Source organism: Amblyraja radiata, chromosome 39 (genome assembly GCF_010909765.2).
Source record: "Amblyraja radiata isolate CabotCenter1 chromosome 39, sAmbRad1.1.pri, whole genome shotgun sequence".
NCBI lineage: Eukaryota > Metazoa > Chordata > Chondrichthyes > Rajiformes > Rajidae > Amblyraja > Amblyraja radiata.
In genome coordinates, this window is record NC_045994.1 from 8500171 (window position 1) to 8522239 (window position 22069).

Genomic DNA, 22069 nt, shown 5'->3' on the forward strand with positions numbered 1-22069 from the left:
GAAAGCAACATAATTAGAGAGCACTCCTGAACTACTAACTACCTCATTGGAGACCCCCGTACTTTCTTTGAACCATTTGGACAAATTTCTCCCTGGATATTTCTACACATGGATTGCAGGGAGATTGATGTGATTACATGCTGTGTGACCTGGAAAACATACTATCAATGCAAAATAGACACAAAATGATGGGGTAATAGTGAGTCAGGCAGCATCTGGAATTTAGAAGGATGAGAGGATATCTTATAGAAACATAATTATTAAGGGATTGGACACGCTAGATGCAGGAAACATGTTTCCGATGTTGGGGGAGTCCAGAACCAGGGGTCACAGTTTAAGAATAAGGGGTGGGCCATTTAGAACTGAGATGAGAAAATCTTTTTCACAGATAGAGTTGTGAATTTGTGGAATTCTCTGCCTCAGAAGGCAATGGAGGCCGATTCACTGGATGCATTCAAAAGAGAGTTAGATAGGGCTCTTAGGGCTTGCGGAATCAAGGGTTATGGGGAGAAGGCAGGCACGGGGTATTGATTGTGGATGATCAGCCATGATTACATTGAATGGGTGTTGGCTCGAAGGACCGAATGACCTACTCCTGCACCTATTGTCTATGTATCTCTGGAGAAAAGGAACGCAAGTATGATTTATGATCAGATATGCTTGATTGAATTTTATGAATGGTATGAATCAATGTGGAAACATTGTAAACTTTCCTAATGTTCATCAAGTATTTCTTCATACCTGCTGCTCTGGGAAATAACATACATGTTTTTGTTTGAATATTATTTAGGTTCTTATCATAAGGAAGCTTTGCTTGATTTCATCTCTGCAGTTGATAATTTCAAAAACATTTAGTTGTAAAGGAGATTTGAGTACATTTTTAAAAAAGCAAACTACTCTGCCAGAACCGTAAGCGAGCCAAGTTAATTTTAAAAAACTTCATAGTTTCCAAAACTGATTAAAAAAAATTGCTCTATTTATTCATTATATAAACATGTATAAATATTTAGCAGAAGATTATTTGGAAAATCCAACACAAAAATGGATAAAGTTAAAAGTTGTGATTTTGAGTTAAGTGAATCTCTTTTTTAAATAAAATCAACCATTCCGCCCCCGAAATAATTATTTCTGCAGTGCAATGCTCCAGAACCGCCACTTCTCCAAAATAGCTTGAGCCTCTGTGGCTGAAAACTTAAATTGTAATATCTAATTTAAGGGAGCTATTCCCATCTTTCCAAACAGATTTCTGTAGCTGAGGTCAGGAACTCAACTGACAATTTCAGCAAAGACCTTGTGTTTGCATGGAAAAAAAAATAGATTTTCTCTTTTGAAAAAGTTACAGTCCGTTTTTCCACCAAAAACTATAAATCTTACAACTCAGAAATTCAGTTTTTTTCCACTTCATTATTTTTTTTCTGTTGAAAGCATTGGGTCCTGATCTCTGAGTTAAATACTGTGAGGCTTGTATGAAGTTAATAGATCAGTCTATTAGTTGGCCTGACTCAATAGAGGAGGCAGGATTATAACAGATTTCAAAAAAGATTCAAACTCTGAAGGATTACTTTAAATTAGAAGGGACAGTCGATATTAAAAACAGGTGGCTGAAAGTTAGAAAGGGATGTAGACAGATGAATGAATGGTATAACAGTTTGTGCTAGTTAACTTTGGACCAAATTACTTTTGAAAATTGAGAATTTAGGGAAAGAAAGAGAATTGGAACATTGAAATGGATATAAAAAACAGAAAAAAACTCTAAGAAAATTAGGATGCAATCGTGGTCAAGTAAAAGTTCAGTCTCAAGCTTTGTTATCCCCTGCCTGCAATACTAGGTTAAATTTAGGTTCCACACCCCATGGAAGAGGCACTGAAAGGACTAAATTCATCATTATCATACCTGGTCTTGGGGAGTTAAACTTCACGGACAAATGCATACACCTTGTTTCCATTGTCATTCTGGGAAACATTTGTTTGGTAATTGAAGCATTTACAATGTTAAAAAATGTTCATTAGGGAGTATACATTTATTTCCTTTGATAAGAAATTTAATTAAAGGGAAATTATATTAGAACTAACCATTTTTAAGTGAAATCTGGAAATGCTTACTCCCCACAATAGCTATAAAAATACTTAACTTGTTTTCCCAAACAACTGTAGACTATGGAATATTTCATGTCGAAGTGAATGATATTCATAGATATCTGTTAGCTGTTTCAGGAAATATTAATGCAAGAGTGAAGGAGGTATGGCATAAATGGCTATGATTCGGTGCAACTGTGTACAATGGACTGAATGGCTTTCGTCTTAATCTTATATCTATTTACCTTGTAAAGTAGTTATTCTGTAGAGCAATGTTTTAGCTGCAATCATGCCAATTAATTATTGGAAAAAAACACATTATTATATGTTTGGGAAGGATCGACAGATGCTTGTTCAGGCCGAAGATGGACGCAAAATGCTGGAGTAACTTAGCAGGTCAGGCAACATTTCTGGAGAAAAGGAATAGGTCACATTTTTTGTCGAGACCCTTCTTCAGGTTGGGTACGAATTGTGAGGTTCTGAAGAAGTGTCTTGACCCGAAACGTCACTTATTCCTTTTCTCCAGAGACGCTGCCTGACCTACTGAGTTACTCCAGCACTTTGTGTCTATCTTTGATTATATGTTTGAATTGCTGTTGCAAAAAACTGCAGAATATGCCATTCTGTTCAGAGCCTTTGCTTAATTGTAACTCTTGCCATTTTTCTTAATATCAATGATAATTGGTACATTTTTGTTGCGCTCTATATGTCTATACGATGGATGACTGGATGTGAATCACCAGGCTTTCTTCAAGCATCCCAGCTGAGCTTATATAAATAGTATCTTTCCTGCGACCTCCTTTGATCTACCATAAATAGTTATATTATGGTAATATAATTATTAACAAAGCACAGATCACCTTTACTTTATTATCAATGCTGGGGTTATGCCTGGCTGGCTTCATAATGGGAATTCCAGCAGCTATAGGTGCTGGCCTATCTCATGGTGGAGGATGTGCATGCAGATTGCATTGGCTATAGAAATCAAGGGATATGGGGGGAAAAGCAGGAATAGGGTATTGATTTTAGATGATCAGCCATGATCATATTGAATGGCGGTGCTGGCTCGAAGGGCCGAATGGCCTACTCCTGCACCTGTTTTTCTCTGTTTTTATGAGAGATTTCATGCACATATTTGAAACTGAAGATCAATGGGTTAGATAGAGGAAAGAGTAGTTTGCTTGTGGTTCGTGGAGAGAATGAGTTTGATAAGCACATCAATGTGGGCTTTATTGGTACTTTAAAATTTGATGATAAATCGCTCTCTGTTTAAAACACAAATATTATGTCAATAGAGTTCTAATTAAGTTTTTGATCAATTTTTCTTCAGGAATGATGTGTAACATGTTTAATTTTACAAATAGATTATTACTGAGATTAATATTTTGTGTACAAGGATACTTCCAAAAATTCAAACTGAAAATTATTAATCTTTACTTAATTAGAGATAGTACAGAAATAATTTCTCAGTCTTGTGCAGTCCCGTTAGCAAAAGAGCTAAACTAAATGTTTGAAGTCAAATGATCAACCCATCATATGGTTTAACAGATTGCTGACAGTCAGTTATTAGTACTGTGAAGTTTTACTAACACACTATTTTGTGCCTACACTGTTTTACTTCATACAGCACAATTCCATACTGGTTAAATATTTCGTGTTTTCTCGCTGCCAGGAGGAGATTCTTACTCTCAATTGATAAGCGTTTTATTTATTTTTAATTGTATTATTTGCCTTTGTTGTTGTAGCTTGGAAGCATTCCCATGGTTGGTACAAGATTTTAGGTGAAGCAAACAAAAATAAGTGCCTTATCTTTCAGTTTGTATTTCACATTTGAAAAAAAAAATGGTCTACTCCTGCACCTATTTTCTATGCTTCTATGTTTCTATATTTAAATTCTTGTTCACATGCAAGTACGTCCACTGCTATCAAGTAAAACAATATTTCTGGAGAGTATGAGGCCCAGGAGTGAGCTTAATTTCCTCGAAGCATAAGGAGTGACCTAATAGAGGTATATAAAAAGCATAAGGAGTGACCTTATAGAGGGGCAGAGATAAGGTGAATTGTCGTAATCTTTAGGGATATGGGGAAAATGAAGGCAAATGGGACTATCTCGGGCAGGTAACTTGATCTGCACGGGCGAATTGAATGGAAGGGCTTGTCTCTGTGCTGTATAACTCTATGACTACTATGTAAATAGCTTACAAATTATGAAGACAGCTATTCATAAGTAGGATAAAATGTGCACCGTTTGGAAGACGTGGACAGTTGTTTTCATCCTTTCATAGCACGTACAGTTACAGGCTAATTAACAGCTTACAAAGCTGCATAAGGAAGCACAAGTTTCCAAGCAGCAATCATCTTTATGTTCCTGACATGGTGGTTGGTTGTCAATAGCAGGAGGGTGTTTTTGGTTCCTTTGAGATGCATGTTCATTCGATGTCAAATAAAAACTCAGAACTTTCATTCACCTAGACTGGAGCTGGGTTTCAAATTGTCACATTAACTAGTGTCACGTTTTTGAGGCTAGTACATTGGAAACCTCTTTGAAGCAGTGCACCTTCAAATTTAAAGCTAAAGGTACCTTGGTTTAGCATTGTAAAAGTTGCTTTCTGAATTATACAATTCCCTTGGAAAAACCCTCCATTGTTTACACCAGTCTTAATTCCAATGATTCACCAGCACTCTGGACAAAGTACCGAGTGGTTGATTTGAGCTGCTTGCCTGCAATGTTAGTTTTGGGTTGCCACAAACTTTCTAAACTTCCCTTAAACAGAGTGGAGACATACAGTTTGCTCAGTATCTCGTTGATAAACACAGTGTGGATTGCTTGATGCTAAATCGGAATAATGTTCATATCAACAGTATTGACCCCCTGTTATAAAGAAAACAAGATCTTCATTTTGTTACTAATGACATTAACTTATAGAAACTTCCATTTTAATTTGCTCTTATTGAAAATAGTGAACAAAAATGTTGTTTTGTTTGGAATACAGTGCGCTGACTAATTTGTGGTGTTATTTTATGGTTACAAAGAGTGACCTTGGGACAAGAAAACTGTAGTAAAAGAAAACGATGTTATTAAATGCCAGTCAAACTCCTGAATGGCTGTTAGCCAAGTGTAATTATTTTTGAATATTAACTAATACAGTACTGGCATACTTATGGGCATATGCCATCTATCGCTACAAAAAATTGGCTTAATGTTCCCCACTGCTTGATGCGTTTTCAACAATTTTCTTTCAGTCAAATCAATGTCTCACTCAACAGCCTTGAAAAGGAAGAAAACACATTCTTTTCTTGGCACATACAGTTGGGGAGCGAATAAGGGAAGGAAAAGGTTGACGTGATTGAGGATGCCTTTCGAAGATCAGAACCATGAGAAACATGGCTAAGAGAATCAGAAAAATGAAGAAATGCATTGATGTTATATGTACAGTTGATACAGTCTTTTCACCTTGATGTATTGCCATATGTAAGATAGGCATTTTATCATTGAGTGGAGGGAAGATAAAGCTGACAAGATCCAACTTGAAATATAAATTCTCTGACTGTTCATGGAATGTGATTTTAACTCCACTTTTTATTATTTTGATTTGACTCGTCACTGAATTTTGATGTGGGCAAAATTTTGGTTCGGCCCTGATCAACACAAATGGATGTAACGAGTCTTTATGTTTTTGATTGTCTCAGTTTAAAACAATACACAAAAATAAAAATGGTTTATAATTTAAAAGAAATGATAGTAGGAGAAAATATGCAACTCGTATCTTGGTCACCAAAATAAAATTTAAATGTCCTTAATTGCAAGAATTCATCTTCCTTTGAACAGGCTTGGTAACGAGCATTGCACTGTTAATTTAAACCATTACATTTCTGAATCTGGAGTTGGCAAACACTACATATCTCCATCTTCTTGGATATTCAAAGTGATTTTTCTTTTGGACAAGCTGATGGAAAGCAAGTTGTTGATCAAGAAGGCATACACATTCTTATGGGATATGGTGATGAGCTTATTATTGATTAGAATCACTACAAAGAAACATTGCTGGTGGTATTGTAATGTAAAAATATTCATTTGGCTGACTGACTATGGGATTTACTCATTTAAAAATGCACTTATTTGCTTCATAATATTAAGCCTCCATCTTTGGTAACTCATCCTATCGTGTTAGCTTTACAGTTTGAGTCACATGATTACAATTTAGTAATTGTTGATACTGTTTGTTACAGAGCAGTTTGTTTTCATATATTTTCCCAATTATATATTTTTGAATAGGATGCAATGTATGTGCTGTTAATGGTGGATCCTGATGCTCCAAGCAGGGAGCATCCAACATTCCGTTACTGGAGACATTGGTTGGTGACTAAAATACATGTAAGTTACATCCGATGAGGAGGTGCATTCAATTAATTTCATTATTCCCTGGCAAATTTGATTTTATTCTTGTTTTGATGTTTACAGCTAACTTGCTTGATTTCGTAGCTAAACTTCTAAATAGTAATTTTACATTCTAATCCTAGTGGCACAGGTAGTAGAGCAGCTGCCTCCGTTCCAGCGATTCAGGTTAAATCCTGACCTCTGGTGCTGTCTAGTGGTGTTTCCATTGAGGACCTAGTTAGATCCTGACCTCAGGTGATGTCTGTACGGAGTTTGTACATAGAAACCTAGAGAAACATAGAAAATAGGTGTAGGAGGAGGCCTTTTGAGCCAGCACCGCCATTCATTGTGATCATGGCTGATCGTCCCCTACCAATAACCCGTGCCTGCCTTCTCCCCATATCCCTTTATTCCACTAGCCCCTAGAGCTCTATCTAACTCTCTCTTAAATCTACATTCTCCCTGCGACAGTGTGGGTTTTTTCTGTCTGCACTACTTTCCCCCCCACACTCCAAAGATGTGCAGGTTTGTAGGTTAATTGGCTTCTGTAAATTGTAGATTGTTTGTATTATGTAGGATAGTGCTGGTGTATGGGGTGATTGCTGGTTAGCGTTGACTCAGTGTGGAAAATGCCCTTCGGCCCACCATCTCAAGTCTAAAGTTCAAAGAGGAACGGGGAAGAGGAATCTATGATTGCATGCTCTGGTTTTCTCCCGCATCCCAAAAACATGCAGGTTTGTAAATAACTGGCCATTGCAAATTGCCATGGTGTACAGATAAATGGCAGGATCTGATGAGGTGAGGAGGTGATGGGTCTTAGGTTACAGGCAAAATTAGTGGAGGAATGGGAGGGTTCTCAGAGCCTACATAACCTTGATGGGCCAAATAGGTTTCATCTGTCTAAAAAGAAATATGCAGCTTTCCTGGGATTTTGTCATAATGTATGATGCATTTCCCTTGACTGTTACAGTGGTGATCTCTTTAATTGATACTGACGTATACTTGGGTATAATAAATATGAAAGATACAATACTGTTAAAATTCTAGTCAAGTGACACCATTGATAGAGTGCTTTTAGTCCAGGAATGGAATGGGGTAGAACGATTTGATATTGAACTTATGACTTCTATTCATGGAAACCTACTTATTTGATTCAAGAATGAAACAGCATTGGTAACCTGTTGATTCAATTCTTTGATGCCAATAATTAAATTGTATGAGTAAAATGCCACAAAGTAAGCTGGTCAGAAAAGCTAAAGAACATAAACTGAATTTGAACTAAAAGAGGCAATAAGCTACAATTGACTTTGCTGCAAAATGTAGAGGAAGCAGTGATTAGACGTTTTTTTTTTTTAGACTCATAAAAAGAATATGCTGCTGCTCACCTAGAGATCGCTCAGGGCAGGTTTATCAACATCATATCCTAACAATGAGGGACAAATTATGGGCAAGTGAGCATGGCTTATTGGTTGCAGGGCCACAGCAATGGTACACTGTATTTCAGAGGTCCTGATATCAGCACAAATATAATGGACTAAACTGTTGCCTTTTATTGCTGCCATTGTATGAAATGACATTCATACCCCTGTCCCACTTAGGAAACCTGAACGGAAACCTCTGGAGACTTTGCGCCCCACCCAAGGTTTCCGTGCGGTTCCCGGAGGTTTTTGTCAGTCTCCCTACCTGCTTCCACTACCTGCAACCTCCGGCAACCACCTGCAACCTCCGGGAACCGCACGGAAACCTTGGGTGGGGTGCAAAGTCTCCAGAGGTTTCCATTCATGTTTCCTAAGTGGGACGGGCATAACTGAGAAAGGAGAAAGAATCCAACCAGTAAATTCCAAAGGGAAAACTGTAGCCTCCTCAAAGAAAAAACATATTAAAAAAAAAAAATCATCCTTTCCCTTTTAAAAAGCTAGACCAGAGGACAAATAATTTCCAGTTCCATGAGTCAGGAACTAGAGACATTTCCACCCTCAAAAACTGTTTAGAGCATCAGCTTAATCTCAGATTATTTTAAGTTGATGTGACTGTGACTAGTTGAAAGAATGAGGAAAGGATGATAGGTTGGAGTTTGGTGTTCAGTTATTGGTAGCTTGACTAGAAGGCAGAAAGACATTACTGGTAATTCTGTTTACTTCTTGTATCAATCTACCACATGTATGAATATTATATTGGTGCCTTAATGGATGGATTAAGTGAATGCTAATAATACATTGGCAATAAGGATTCCCAGGGCTATGATGTGGATGTCCATGCTAAAGCATCATGATAGCAGTGAGGGATTGGAGTTCTTCATGAAGATTAGGTTGAAAAGCAAACTGCTATAAGGGTTCAACATCATGAAGGCTGAGGACAGTGAATGAAAGAGCACTGTTTTCATTGACAAAACTGACAATATGATGTGGATGTAAGGTGCTCAACAAAAATAAACAAAATGCCATGAGATAAACATCATGCAATGATGGTGATGATCTGGAAATCACTCTGAAAGTCAGATAGAAGCGGATGATATGGATTTCTGCAAGAAATTAGATGGTACTAAAACAGATATAAAAATAACTAGGCTACAGAGTCGGTGCTCATTGATTTGCGAGAATGGTCTCAATCAGACAAATGAACTTCTGTGCAATAACATTTTTATGATTTCTGAAAATATATTTTAATTAAAATGGATTAATCGTGTAGATCATTAATGTATTCAAAAAGGGAACATGTTAAGCATATGGACATACTTATTCCTGTGAATATTTTCTCTAAAAGCTACTATAATATGATAATCATTTCATAGAAATATCCTGTGCATATTGTGTTTACAACACTATGAATGTCTGTTACCACACACAGAACTTTGGCATGACTCACGGAATTAACATATAATGTTAGAGTTCTGGAACCAAAAATTAATAGACTTTGTGTCGGTATTATTTTGTTTAAGCAGAACTGGTAAGTCAATAAATAATGAGTCCATAATTCAGACTTTCAGCAGTTCATGGGAGCTGAGACAGATTAGAAGCACACCGTGTTTTAGAGGTAGAAATGCACAATTTAAATGTTGGAATAAATAAGTGGATGGAAGCAGCTGTTCAATGTTTTTTCATCAACAATGTTAAAATGGTCACTTCAATGCGTTGGCAAGTGATCTTCCAGCATCTTAATGTCTGAAGTGGATTGTTTACCGATGATTGTACTACGTTTAATCCCATCTGCAACTCTTCATCTGCAGGATACACCAGGAGATGGTCAACCTTTGAACTTTAATATGTAGCAAGTTAAATGTGCACCACACAAACACTGAGTATACCCAATAGCTACTACCTGACATTCAACACCATTATCTTTTATCATAGCCCCTGCAAGCACTTAAACACCTAACAATGTTCATCTAATATTGATCGGAAACTTAATGGCAGATCAGAAGTTTTTGTTTTTTAAATGATTCAACATTCTATTCCTCAAAGCCTTTCTACTATCTACAAGATGTCAGGAGTGTGATGCCATGTCTGCGCGCGTCTGGATGAGTGCAACTCCAACTTTAAAGATATTCGACACTGTTCAGGGTAAAACTTGTCATTCATTGGCACCCTATTCTTCCCTCTAACCATTCATTCCCTTCATCTCTGCACTTTTTGTCTTGGTGGGTACCAAAAGCAAGTTGTACTGCAAGGCTTCTTCACCTAAACCTCAAACTCTAATTGGAACGTCAGCCCTTGTAAGTTTCCCTGCAAGGTAAACATCATTTAAATTTGGAAATATACCAAAGTGTCTCAAAGTTGTAGAGCTCCCTGCCTGAGAGCACCAAGAAAACAGTGTTTTAAAAGTAACCCCATGACCATCTTCTCAAAGGAAATTAAAGATGTCCATTAAATTCTGGCCTTGCGAGTATCATTTTTTTTGTCAAGAGAAAAGCGGATCAGATTTTACTGTTCCTGTGCGGCTTTGCTTCTGACTAGCTAATTCTGCACATGCATTTATTCATTCTACCTCTTTGTTTTGTTAATTCCACCTGAATCTTCCCATCCCAAATGATTGAATTCATATTTCTGATCGATTTCCCGTTGGTTCTCAACAAATATTGACCAGAGCCATTTTTTTTCTTGATTCCGCAAGAAAATTCTGCTTTCGTGCTCTTAAATACATGTTCTTCTCCTCTGGCTGACCACGGCACTGGGAACCCGCCCAGAGGACCTGAAGGATCAGCCAACCACAACAGTGGGAACCTACCCGGAGGACCCGAAAGCTTGGCGGACCACGATACCAAGAGGGAGCCACTGGAGACGTCGGACTCAAGGAGCAAGGAAGAGGGTGCCACCAGCACCTTCAAGGTCGGCTGCAGAAGGCGGGCCCTAGGGACAAAAAGATGGTTGGGTGAGGAGAGGGATGTCGGTTCACGGGCAGACCTGGTCGAAGGCGATGGAGCAAGGCCTACTGGAGCCTTGGGCTTACCTGGATTGGGAACCTGCTCCAGTAGTTCAGGTGGGCCAGACTTTGGAGATGGCACCAGAACATGTCGCCAAAACATGGCAGCGCCTGCATGTATAAACATGCAAAAAGAATTTGACTGTGCAGTTACACATGTGCCAAATAAGGCACCATTGAAACATCCTGCTCACTAAGTCTGCAGCTGGCAAATCACCATCTGATAAGATGGTGGTAACACCACAGGAGCTTCAGTATCAGCTACTTGAATCAATGGAACTTAGCACCAGCTATCTTACTTGTTCATATCGATAACTCTTTGGTTCTCTGGAAGAAACAAGAATGACCTACTTAACACTCTTGGTATTAAATCAACTCTGTTTAACGAACAGTGTGTTTACAATTTTCAATTTCAAAATACTCAATGGATAAATATTGCTGTAAATGTGCATGTTGTTTTGGGTGTGTCACTATATTCTTGAATGGTTGTTATCCATGTTTTAGTTAGAACTGTACTTTTAGAAGGAACATTCTGATAATCAGCTGTACAAACTAAGTGCAAGTCTTGCAACAACAAGGTACGCTTTAATGCATGGGTTATGTGTTGACCTTTCTCAACCTTTTTATGTTTGAGTCCTGGTGGCAAGTAAATTCAAAAGGAAAAATTTGAAATTAATTCTGAACATTCTCCCGTAGCCAGCTTGACACCAGTATGAATGCAATCGGAAGACTGTAAACACGCACCCTCATTTGAAACAGTTTTCTGTATCCAAGCAACAGAGATCACACTAGTAAAGTGACATCAAAGCTACTCTGTCATTCTGTCAGTCTGCCTTCAGATGCAGCATCCTTTCTGTAACGCTGTATTTGGGAATCATAAACAATGTGCTTATACTGTGTGTGTGTATGCGCATATATAAGACCTGGAGTTGGGTGATGTGGAAACCTGTAAGACAAAGATTTGCAACCATAATGTCCCCACACAATTAATTTTTCAATCTGTCTGACTCATTGGAATAGGTAATAAACAGAGGTTGGCTGTTCAGTTACAAAAAGGAGAGGGAATATCCTTTTTTTGCAACAAAGCACCCAGTCATATAGCTCCTTTAAGTTAAATATATTCGGTTCTACTACAATGGGATTCATGGTCACAGATATTGGAGGGATCAATTGAAACTGTGTATGAGGCCACAACTACAGAAATGTGGATGGCACGTAGAACTAGTAGAGATAGTGAGAACTAGGCCACTGGAAAGATATTCAAAAATACGATTGCAAAAATATGTTTTTAAACTGAGAGTCAGCACAGGCAAAATAAAAAACCACGGGAAAGAAGTGACCAAAATCATAAGCAAATCAGGATGTGACAACACGTGTTCTAGAGAGGCAGATTGAAGGACAAAACATCAGTGGAACAGATGGGCCATAAATCAGGCTTTCAGGTAGCACATCTCCTGAGGCAGGCCAAAAGCAAACAATGTTATAAAAGTATGAATAAATAGTTTTAAAATTAAGAGAGACATGGATTAAAACCTAGCTCAGTGTCATGATGGGTGAACATTTTAGCTCAGATTCAGACACTTTCCCAAGTTTGCAGTGATGGCTACAGAAAGATTAGTTTGCAAGGTTTTGTTGAATAATTGAGGAAGGCATGACTATGCCAGCTTATAAAATGGGGAATAGTGTCCAAGGTGAGGGCTGTTTAAAAATATCAGCTAATATTAGGCTCATTTGGCTTTATGCTCTAGGTTGTCTCTTTCACCCTTGTAGAATTTAATTACGCAATATAATATACTTTAAACATACTGTGTACTTCAATGACCATACAGTTTTAATGTTAACTGATTTTAATATTAACTAAACATCTGCTTTTCGGTGCCCCTCTCTCATTGTCTAAATGTAATTCATTTCACAGTTGTCCCTTGAATGTTGCTCTTTAACTTTAAACATTGCTCATTCTCTAACTACAGTACATGTATTTTGAATGTAACATAAGTCAATTGAACACCACAATAGGCAATCAGTCCTTTCGGCAGCTTCTTGTATTCCCAAGTTTGCCATAACGGGAGCGTTCTGTAGCTGGGGGACGGCTTCAGGCGGGGCCGGTCGGGGGGGGGGTGTGGGGGGGTGCGGGACGGGGGGTGGGGGTGTTGAGAAGGGTTTTGTAAATTTTTAAATGTCAATAATTTGTGAAATATAACATTAATCTGAACAAAACGTGACATAAACCACCACAGGACTGAGTAAGGTGGTGCAAAGTTTTAGTACCGTTTTGTCGTAGTTCTGGGTGCACATACGCACGCATAGATAGATAGAGAGATAGAAACAACCAAGATGAGAGTTTTAGTTATAGATATAGATTATAGAGATAATATACCAAACCAAGTGGGACACGTTGGGTCACTGTCACACAGGAGGCCTGGTCCCCCAACGCAATATTCCACCACTCACCCATAGCCCCCTTGGGAGACCTGGTCCCCCAACGCAACCCGTTCCCCCACCAATATTTCACCACTCACCTGTTTCCCCCAATGCTACACGTTCCTCCAACACAATATTCTACCACTCAACCATAACCCCCAACTGCGCAGGGGCTGCTCGTTGTTTCCCGTTGTTCACCTTCCCTCATTTTAAACTTTAAAAAAAATGCAATTGCACTTGCTTGGGCTGGCAGAACTCAGTGTCCTGGGATAGCAACATTGTATCAAGCAGGGCTACAATCCCATTATGAAGTCATGGCTGTAAGTGCAAATGCAGATGGATGAATTTTTTCTCAAATTGGGGTTTTGTAAAAAATGTGAATAACTTTTAAAATATAACATCAATCTGAACAAAACTTGATGCACAACACCACAGGACTATGGTGAGTAAGGTGGTGCAAAGATTGTAGCACTACCATGTACCTTTTTGGCATAGTTCTCGTCATGAAAAGCACGCAAACAATCACAGACAAGATGGGATTTAGTAATATAAAAATAGATGGATGTCGACTTTATAACACCACAGGTATTTGGAAAAGGACATATCCAGCCTCTGCTTATAATGCCAGCCTCTTTAACGTTCCTTGGCCACTGATTGCTATCCCAGCTTCCGATGAGGAACCAAAGTTTGGTCTATTTTGATTTAATGTAAATTAAGAGTGCATTTGCTGAAGAATGGATTACTGGCTTGTAGTGAAAATATAATTAAGTAATCTTTTAGTAAAGTAGCCTGGGATTAGTTCTTATATAAAGTTGATCACTGATAGTGCGTATACCTGTCCTGTTGGGCCTTCATGTGGTCCACCCTGTTTCAACGAATGCAATCAACCTGGCGTACACAAACAGAAGATCAAACAGAACAAGTTGTCTTACAACTTTAGGCTGTGCACGCCATATGCGATAATAAGAAGCCTGGCCTGTTGCCGCGAGTGTTTGTTCTTTGGGAGAATGAGATGTCTGTGGGTTCTTCAACATTTTTCAAGTATAGAGCAGGATTTTGCTGATTATACTATCACTAGTAGTCAAGAACATTTTGAAAAGCAAAATATGATATAATATTAAGTGTTGTAAAGCATTAAAGTTATTGCAAAATGGATTCCTAAGTTTCATTTGCAAGGAATAAACATTGCTATGAAGTGATGCAGATGTTCTTGTTTTTATTGCCATGAATAATTACAGGTCATATAGCAATGATTAGTATGAAAAATCTGTTTAAAGTACTTAATGCACAGATGTTAATTTGAACAGCTTTTAAAGCTCATTGAGCTCTGTGGATTTGCTGTGCAACAAAACACACAATTTGCAGTTTCCTTCCATGAGCACCATACGTTCATATAAGCACCCTGCCAAGTCAAATCAGTAAGCACGTGCTAAAAATCCCAAAGGATAGATGCCAATCATTTGTGGAACCATAGGTTCCTTATTCAAAATTGATGCACAATCGAGACTTCAAATCATAAGGTAAGTGGGATGATGATATTGAAATTATTCATAGATGGCACCACATCTTACACAAAAAGACAGCACAGAAATGAATCATTCGGACAAACAAGTCCATTACATTGTTCAAACTCCACAGATTTCCCTCTGGTCTTATTAATCATTAATCATAAAGGTAAAATTTTCCTTTCACGCACTTTTCTAGCTTCATCTTAAATGCATCAGCCAGTTCTTTGGTGCCAAGTTTCCCATTTTTATCACTCGCCAGATAAAAAGATATTTTGAATATCTTATTGGATTGAATCATTTCCTTGTTATACTCCAGTTGGACTGACTGGGCTAAGAACACTTCTTTTGTTAAATAGATATACAAAAATGGCACTGTGTGGGTATCCCACAAGCTGTTATCCCAGCAGTCGTGATGCCAGTTTCATTTGCACTTTTCACGTTTAAGAGCATGAATGCATTTTTCTGTGCATTGTTCTTCTAATAAGTGCAACAAATGTTGGTTAGAAAAGCTATACCACATATCTGTGAAGCTAAGGCTCGATCCTTTCAAAGGCACCTGACCATAACATTTTGAGCTTCATTCTGAGTTTTCATGTTTACATGGAGGTGATAGATGTTCAGCTGGACTGCTGTTGAGGAGCCAACTTAAAAGATAAAATGATCTCAGTACGCTAGTTATTGAGGCCAGGAGGAGGAATAGGCTCCGTCTACTAGGGGGATTTTTGAGGCCACTTTGAGCAAAAAGGAAGCAGCAATGACTGTAGATCCTGAGATGAGTGCTGGGACTGAGTTTATAAGGGCCTCAGACTAATGCTGGAATAAATGTCCTGCCCTTCCATACAGAACCTTTGAATGTTATAAACTGTTGATAACACTTTAGAAATTGTCTTTAGTTTAGTTGAGATATACAGTGTGGAAACAGGCCCTTCAGCCCATTGAGTGCGCATTGACAAAAAACCACCTTGTACACTAGTTCTATCCTACCAACCAGGACAATTTACAGAAGCCAATTAAGCTCCAAACACGCACATTTTTGGAACGTGGGAGGAAACCGTTGGAAACCCACGCAATCTTAGGGAGAATGCACAAACTCTGCACAGCAGCAATGCGTAGTCAGAATCAAAACCGGGTCTCTGGCGCTGAGAGGCAGCAACTCTACCGCTGCGCCCTGCATCCGGGGAAACAACTGCAGAATGTTTCTCAATTTGAAAGACGCACACAGTATCGGGTGAAGTAACCTGTACCATATTTGAGCCAGCTTTTCAATGTTTATTTATTTTCAAATGCTTGAGTCCCAGTAATTATCTTGTGCTGAATCTCAACCTGACAAACCCCATCGTCAGGATTTTATTGACCTTTTTCCATTTTTGGGCTGGTAGGTTAATATGCAGTGGCTTGCAAAAGTATTCATACCCCTTGAACTTTTCCACATTTTGTCACGTTACAACCACAAACGTAAATGTATTTTATTGGGATTTTATGTGATAGACCAACACAATGTGGCGCATAATTGTGAAGTGGAAGGAAAATGATACATGGTTTTCAAATTTTTTTACAAATAAAAAACTGAAAAGTGTGGCGTGCAAAAGTATTCAGCCCCCTTTACTCTGATACTCCTGATTACTCTGATACCCCTAAATAAAATCCAGTGCAACCAATTGCCTTCAGAAGTCACCTAATTAGTAAATAGAGTCCACTTGTGTGTAATCTAATCTCAGTATAAATACAGCTGTTCTGTAAAGGCCTCAGAGGTTTGTTAGAGAACATTAGTGAACAAACAGCATCATGAAGCCCAAGGAACACACCAGACAGGTCGGGGATAAAGTTGTGGAGAAGTTTAAAGCAGGGTTAGGTTATAAAAAATATCCCGAGCTTTGAACATCTCACGGAGCACTGTTCAATCCATCATCCGAAAATGGAAAGAGTATGGCACAACTGAAAACCTACCAAGACATGGCCGTCCACCTAAACTGACAGGCCGGGCAAGGAGAGCATTGATCAGAGAAGCAGCCAAGAGGCCCATGGTAACTCTGGAGGAGCTGCAGCAGAGATCCACAGCTCAGGTGGGAGAATCTGTCCACAGGACAACTATTAGTCGTGCACTCCACAAATCGGGCCTTTATGGAAGAGTGGCAAGAAGAAAGCCATTGTTGAAAAAAAAGCCATAAGAAGTCCCATTTGCAGTTTGCCACAAGCCATGTGGGGGACACAGCAAACATGTGGAGGAAGGTGCTCTGGTCAGATGAGACCAATATTGAAGTTTTTGGCCTAAATGCAAAATGCTATGTGTGACGGAAAACTAACACTGCACATCACCCAGAACACACCATCCCCACTGTGAAACATGGTGGTGGCAGTATCATGCTGTGGGGATGCTTTTCTTCAGCAGGTACAGGGAAGCTGGTCAGAGTTGATAGGAAGATGGATGGAGCCAAATACAGGGCAATCTTGGAAGAAAACTTGTTAGAGTCTGCAAAAGACTTGAGACTGGGGCGGAGGTTCACCTTCCAGCAGGACAACGACCCTAAACATACAGCCAGAGCTACAATGGAATGGTTTAGATCAAAGCATATTCATGTGTTAGAATGGCCCAGTCAAAGTCCAGACCTAAATCCAATCCAAGACTTGAAAATTGCTGTTCACAGACGCTCTCCATCCAATCTGACTGAGCTTGAGCTATTTTGCAAAGAAGAATGGGCAAAAATTTCAGTCTCTAGATGTGCAAAGCTGGTAGAGACATACCCCAAAAGACTTGCAGCTGTAATTGCAGCGAAAGGTGGTTCTACAAAGTGTTGACTCAGGGGGGCTGAATACTTTTGAAAGCCACACTTTTCAGTTTTTTATTTGTAACAAAATTTGAAAACCATGTATCATTTTCCTTCCACTTCACAATTATGCACCACTTTGTGTTGGTCTATCACATAAAATCCCAATAAAATACATTTACGTTTGTGGTTGTGACAAAATGTGGAAAAGTTCAAGGGGTATGAATACTTTTGCAAGCCACTGTACATTGAATTTTCCTGACAAGAGTATTATTTGTCTGTACCTGATGTCTTTAACAATGGCACTGCATAAGATAATAACTTTGAAGAGGAGGGTAAGAGTATAAAGAGCAGCATTGATGAGTCATATTTCTACATAACATTACATTACAAAACCCATTGTGGAAGGTAACAAGGACATTGAATAAAGAAACCATAATTTCGGTAAAAGGGATTAGCATTTAATATAACTGCCGGGAGTTAGGTTAATAGATTTATTTTTTCATCTTACATTTTATTCAGCAAGTTACATTCGATAATTGCAGATAAACATTTGGTTCTGTTTCGGGCAATGACGAAATTAACGAGGGCCATTCATTGACATAGTTAAGTTGCAGAGATAAGATATTAATTTCTCTTCAAAGACAAATTAAGTCAATTTACAAATGTGCAGATCTATGTCTTTTCTGAGTTTCACCCCAGCTCAGTTCTGTCCATGGTTTGCCTGTTTTTAGTTGGATTTAATTTGAAAGAAATTATGCACTGGCTAATGGGGCCTTAACCTTGGTCTGGTCGATAGCCGGCCATGATTTTCCACACATTGGAAAGCAGCATAGAACTGGGTGTGCAGCTCAGGTAAGATTTTAAGATCCCATTGTCTTCAGCTTGCCCTGACAAATTATGTGCTTAACGGTGGGTCGAGGGGAAAAATCCTGTTACGTTATGCTGAGTGCCGTTTTATGATGTCAGAAATGCTCAATGTTAGAAGAATTCCATTGGGAAAGTTTAACTGTATTACTAGAGAATGTACAATTCTGAAGTCAATTTACAGGAGGAAGAGCAGGCCAATTGGCCCCTCAGGTCTATTTTGCCATTTAATAAAATTGTGGCTGATCTGATGATAACTTCAACACAGGGCAACTTAGGCAACCTTTTATTTATTTTAAAATCTATCTACTATCTTATAAATATTCAAAGACTGTTTTGACTGCCCTCTAAAGAAAATATTCCAGTCTTACGACTTAGTTCTAAAATAAAAATATTCTCTTCCCTGTCTTTAATGGACTACCTCTTATTTTTAACTGGGGGGCCACTTGTTCCAGATTTATATACAATAGAAAACTTCCTCCCTGCATCCACTCTATCATGAACCTTCAAGACTTTCCATTACAACCCCTCTCACTCTTCCGAATTGCAGAGGACACTCGTTTAGCGATCTTTTTAAGTCTACCGACTCATTTCAGGTATTAATCTAGCAAACCTTCTCTGAACTCCTTCCAAAGCTTTAGCACCCTATAATATGGAAAACAATGCTATAATTTCCATATTAAAGAATGTATCCCAAAATACTCAAAATAACTCCCTCTTTTTAGATCTCTGATCGCTGTGAATAAAAGACGATATTCTATTATATTTCCTGTTACTTGCTGGATCTGCACAATAGTCTTTTGTGGACAGAAAGAGAAAGAAGTGTACTATTAATACATGATGTTTAAAGCAAATTAGACTTTGACTCATTCTTATACCTTGTGAGTTTGAAGTGAGATGGAAGTTAACAACTTGGAATTCATCTGTCCTATTTTGAAGGTTCACCAGCGACTTTGGAAATTGTGCAAAACAAATCTTAACATTAAAGCACCTGATTTCTAGAACTAAAGTGCTAATTATCTTAATTAGTATGTTCAAAAGGCATTTGATACTCTTTGAAAGGTACCTTAACATTAAAACTCAGGCCGATCACAGCCAATTCAAATCTGAACTCCATTCAAGCATAAGTACTTTCTATTCAACCCCGCATACTGGCCTGGAGGCATGTGTAAAATATTGTTGCTAATCACTGACATTGAAGTGGAATTAATATCCATACTGGAAAACTGATAGGGACTCTTAAACCATCAAAAATAGACATAACGTGCTGGATTAAGCAGGTCAGACAGCATCTCTGGAGAACATTGATAGATGAGGTTTTGGGTTGAGACCCTTGCTCAGACCCTTTCATTTTCATCTGCACAATAAAATAAATGCTGTTGCTGTCACTAAAGTGGGGCATTGGTGTCAATTTTGCCAATGTTTCTTGCACATCCAGACCAAGTTGCTTTCTGCCTAACAGTAAATATTCAGGACACTTTCACGCATTTTCTACTTAAGAGAAAAAAGTTGTTTTAAGTGTCACTGTAAGTGGCATGATATATAACTCTATCTTTGCTTCCAAGTGACACAAATTGGTTCCTGATGTTATGTGTAAATGTACATGTTGTTCATTCCTCTAATGTAACTTTTCTGGGTTCTTACATGTCAATTGGTTATTTCATTTGCCTAGAACACTAGTTATGTTTCAAAATGTAATCCATTGGCTGTGAAGCTCTTTTGAGTTGTTATGCTGGTTGTAAATAGCACATCATGTACAGATTCATTTATCTGCTTGTCACGCCAAAAGCAATTAATTACTTTTGAAATGATAAATTGGGTTTGAGAAGTAAACAAGATAATTCTATTTCTTGCTAAATAATTTAATGCAGCTTGACAAAAATTCATCTTTGCAATTCTGATATTGGGGTCAATCTTTCCAGACTTCGGCAGGAAATAATAAAGTAATATACAAGTACATTGAAGTTCTGATTTTTCAAGACTTTATTAGTAGGCTGGCATTGCAAAACTGGGTACTTAGAAACTGCCCCACACTGCATTTTACGATATTTTCAAGAACAGAAAACGATTGAGGAAATGCAAGTCTTGTTTAAAGTGAATATTGGAAAAGATTGAAAAAGGTCGGAAGGGTGGGTACAACTAATCGAGTTATCGTGACAGATGTGTTAAAAACGAGGCACAACTCAGATCTTGCAGCTGTAGACCCCATCATAGATCCTTGCGTATATCGGAGAAAACCTATTACTGCTGCCACTTTTATTTCACGAGAGAGATTGTCACAAAGGTGGTAATGCCATCTGGCGCAGTATTGGAACAGGCTGACTACAATTGGAACAGCATAAACTCTCTCTCTTTATCGTTAGAGATTGTAATAATTGGATTTTTCAAATCACTACAGACAACTGCCATAAAGCCATGTTAAGATATTAAGCATGTACAGTAATATTTTTACATCATATTTGCAGGTCATTGCTTTTTACTTTAAGGGGCATTTAAGAGGCCTTTAGTTATGCACGTGGATATGCAGGGAATGGTGGGATATGGATCACATGCAGGCAGAGATTAGTTGGGCATCATGTTTTGCATTGATTATGTGGGCTGATCCTGGGTTGTACTATTCTATGTTCATCCCTGTGAAACGAGTTACAATGAGACTCAACAAGACGGCTTTGAAGCTAGTACAATGACTTGGATGGAGAGGGGTTACTTGAAGTTAGAGAATTATGCTCTGATGATTTAGTCACCCACAAACTACAGTATATGAAATTTAACGGTGAAGTATGGTTGAAGATTGGGGTACATCTAGACGCACACCAGAACTAGCATCCAAATGCATGAGTTCTGAATTTACTGAGAATATTTTGATTATGGCAACTTAGGCTGAAACCTGACCTTTGTATTCTTTGGCTGTTGGCGTCATCTTTTTGTGCAGCTATTTTTTCCATAGCAAGTCATTTGCAGAAAGAGCAACAGCTATTTGAAGTACCTTTAAGTGTTGCTACTATATGATGTGGTTGTTCGCAACAAGATTATTTGGGTGATGTATGAAAACAAGAGAACACTTATCTTTGCCTTTCTTTAGATTAAAATAAACTTGTACTTGGATTACAACCAGGTATGAGGGGCCTGGTTGATCTCCTTGATTTAGTCATAACCTTTTTTTGTGTAGTTTGTACTTTGTATTTTGCAATAGAGTGGACTTAATTCCCAAATCTTTCTTATATCCAATGCAGTAGAACCACCAGCATTCAGAATCAAGGGTAAAATGTTCCTTTATGTTCAGCTTGAACTTATAATGACACAGGAAAGCTTTTCCATACCATTCCATTGTGTCCATTATGGTCCCCCTCTCCTTACATCACAGAATCTCTACAATCCACACCTACCTACCAATTTCTATTTAATTTTTGTGATAAAGCTACACTGAGAGGTAATTTATAAAAAGTAAATAACCGGCATTGAAATTTGGGAGGAATTAGGATTGCTTGGGGGAAACTCAGTGTTCAAATTTCACATGCACAGTACCCAAGATCAGGAATTAACATCGAGCCACAACTGAGTCACATTACTGGCTCAATCTTGTAAAAGCTGAATACCAACATTAATCGCTCTCTCTGGAGCATAACTCTATTACA

At 38.3% G+C, this 22069-nt stretch overlaps 1 protein-coding gene across 3 annotated transcripts in view; it reads left to right on the plus strand.

Moving 5' to 3' along the window:
* The window catches only part of pebp4 (phosphatidylethanolamine binding protein 4), a 215565-nt gene that overhangs the window by 52800 nt on the left and 140696 nt on the right, over positions 1–22069 (plus strand). For 2 of the 3 annotated variants that reach the window (XM_033013741.1, XM_033013742.1), the window contains exon 4: positions 6353–6451. The exons of the other annotated variant lie outside the window; for it this stretch is intronic. In XM_033013741.1, coding sequence (XP_032869632.1) covers positions 6353–6451 — 99 coding nt within the window. The remainder of the gene's footprint in view (positions 1–6352; positions 6452–22069) is intronic. 3 annotated transcript variants of the gene reach the window in all.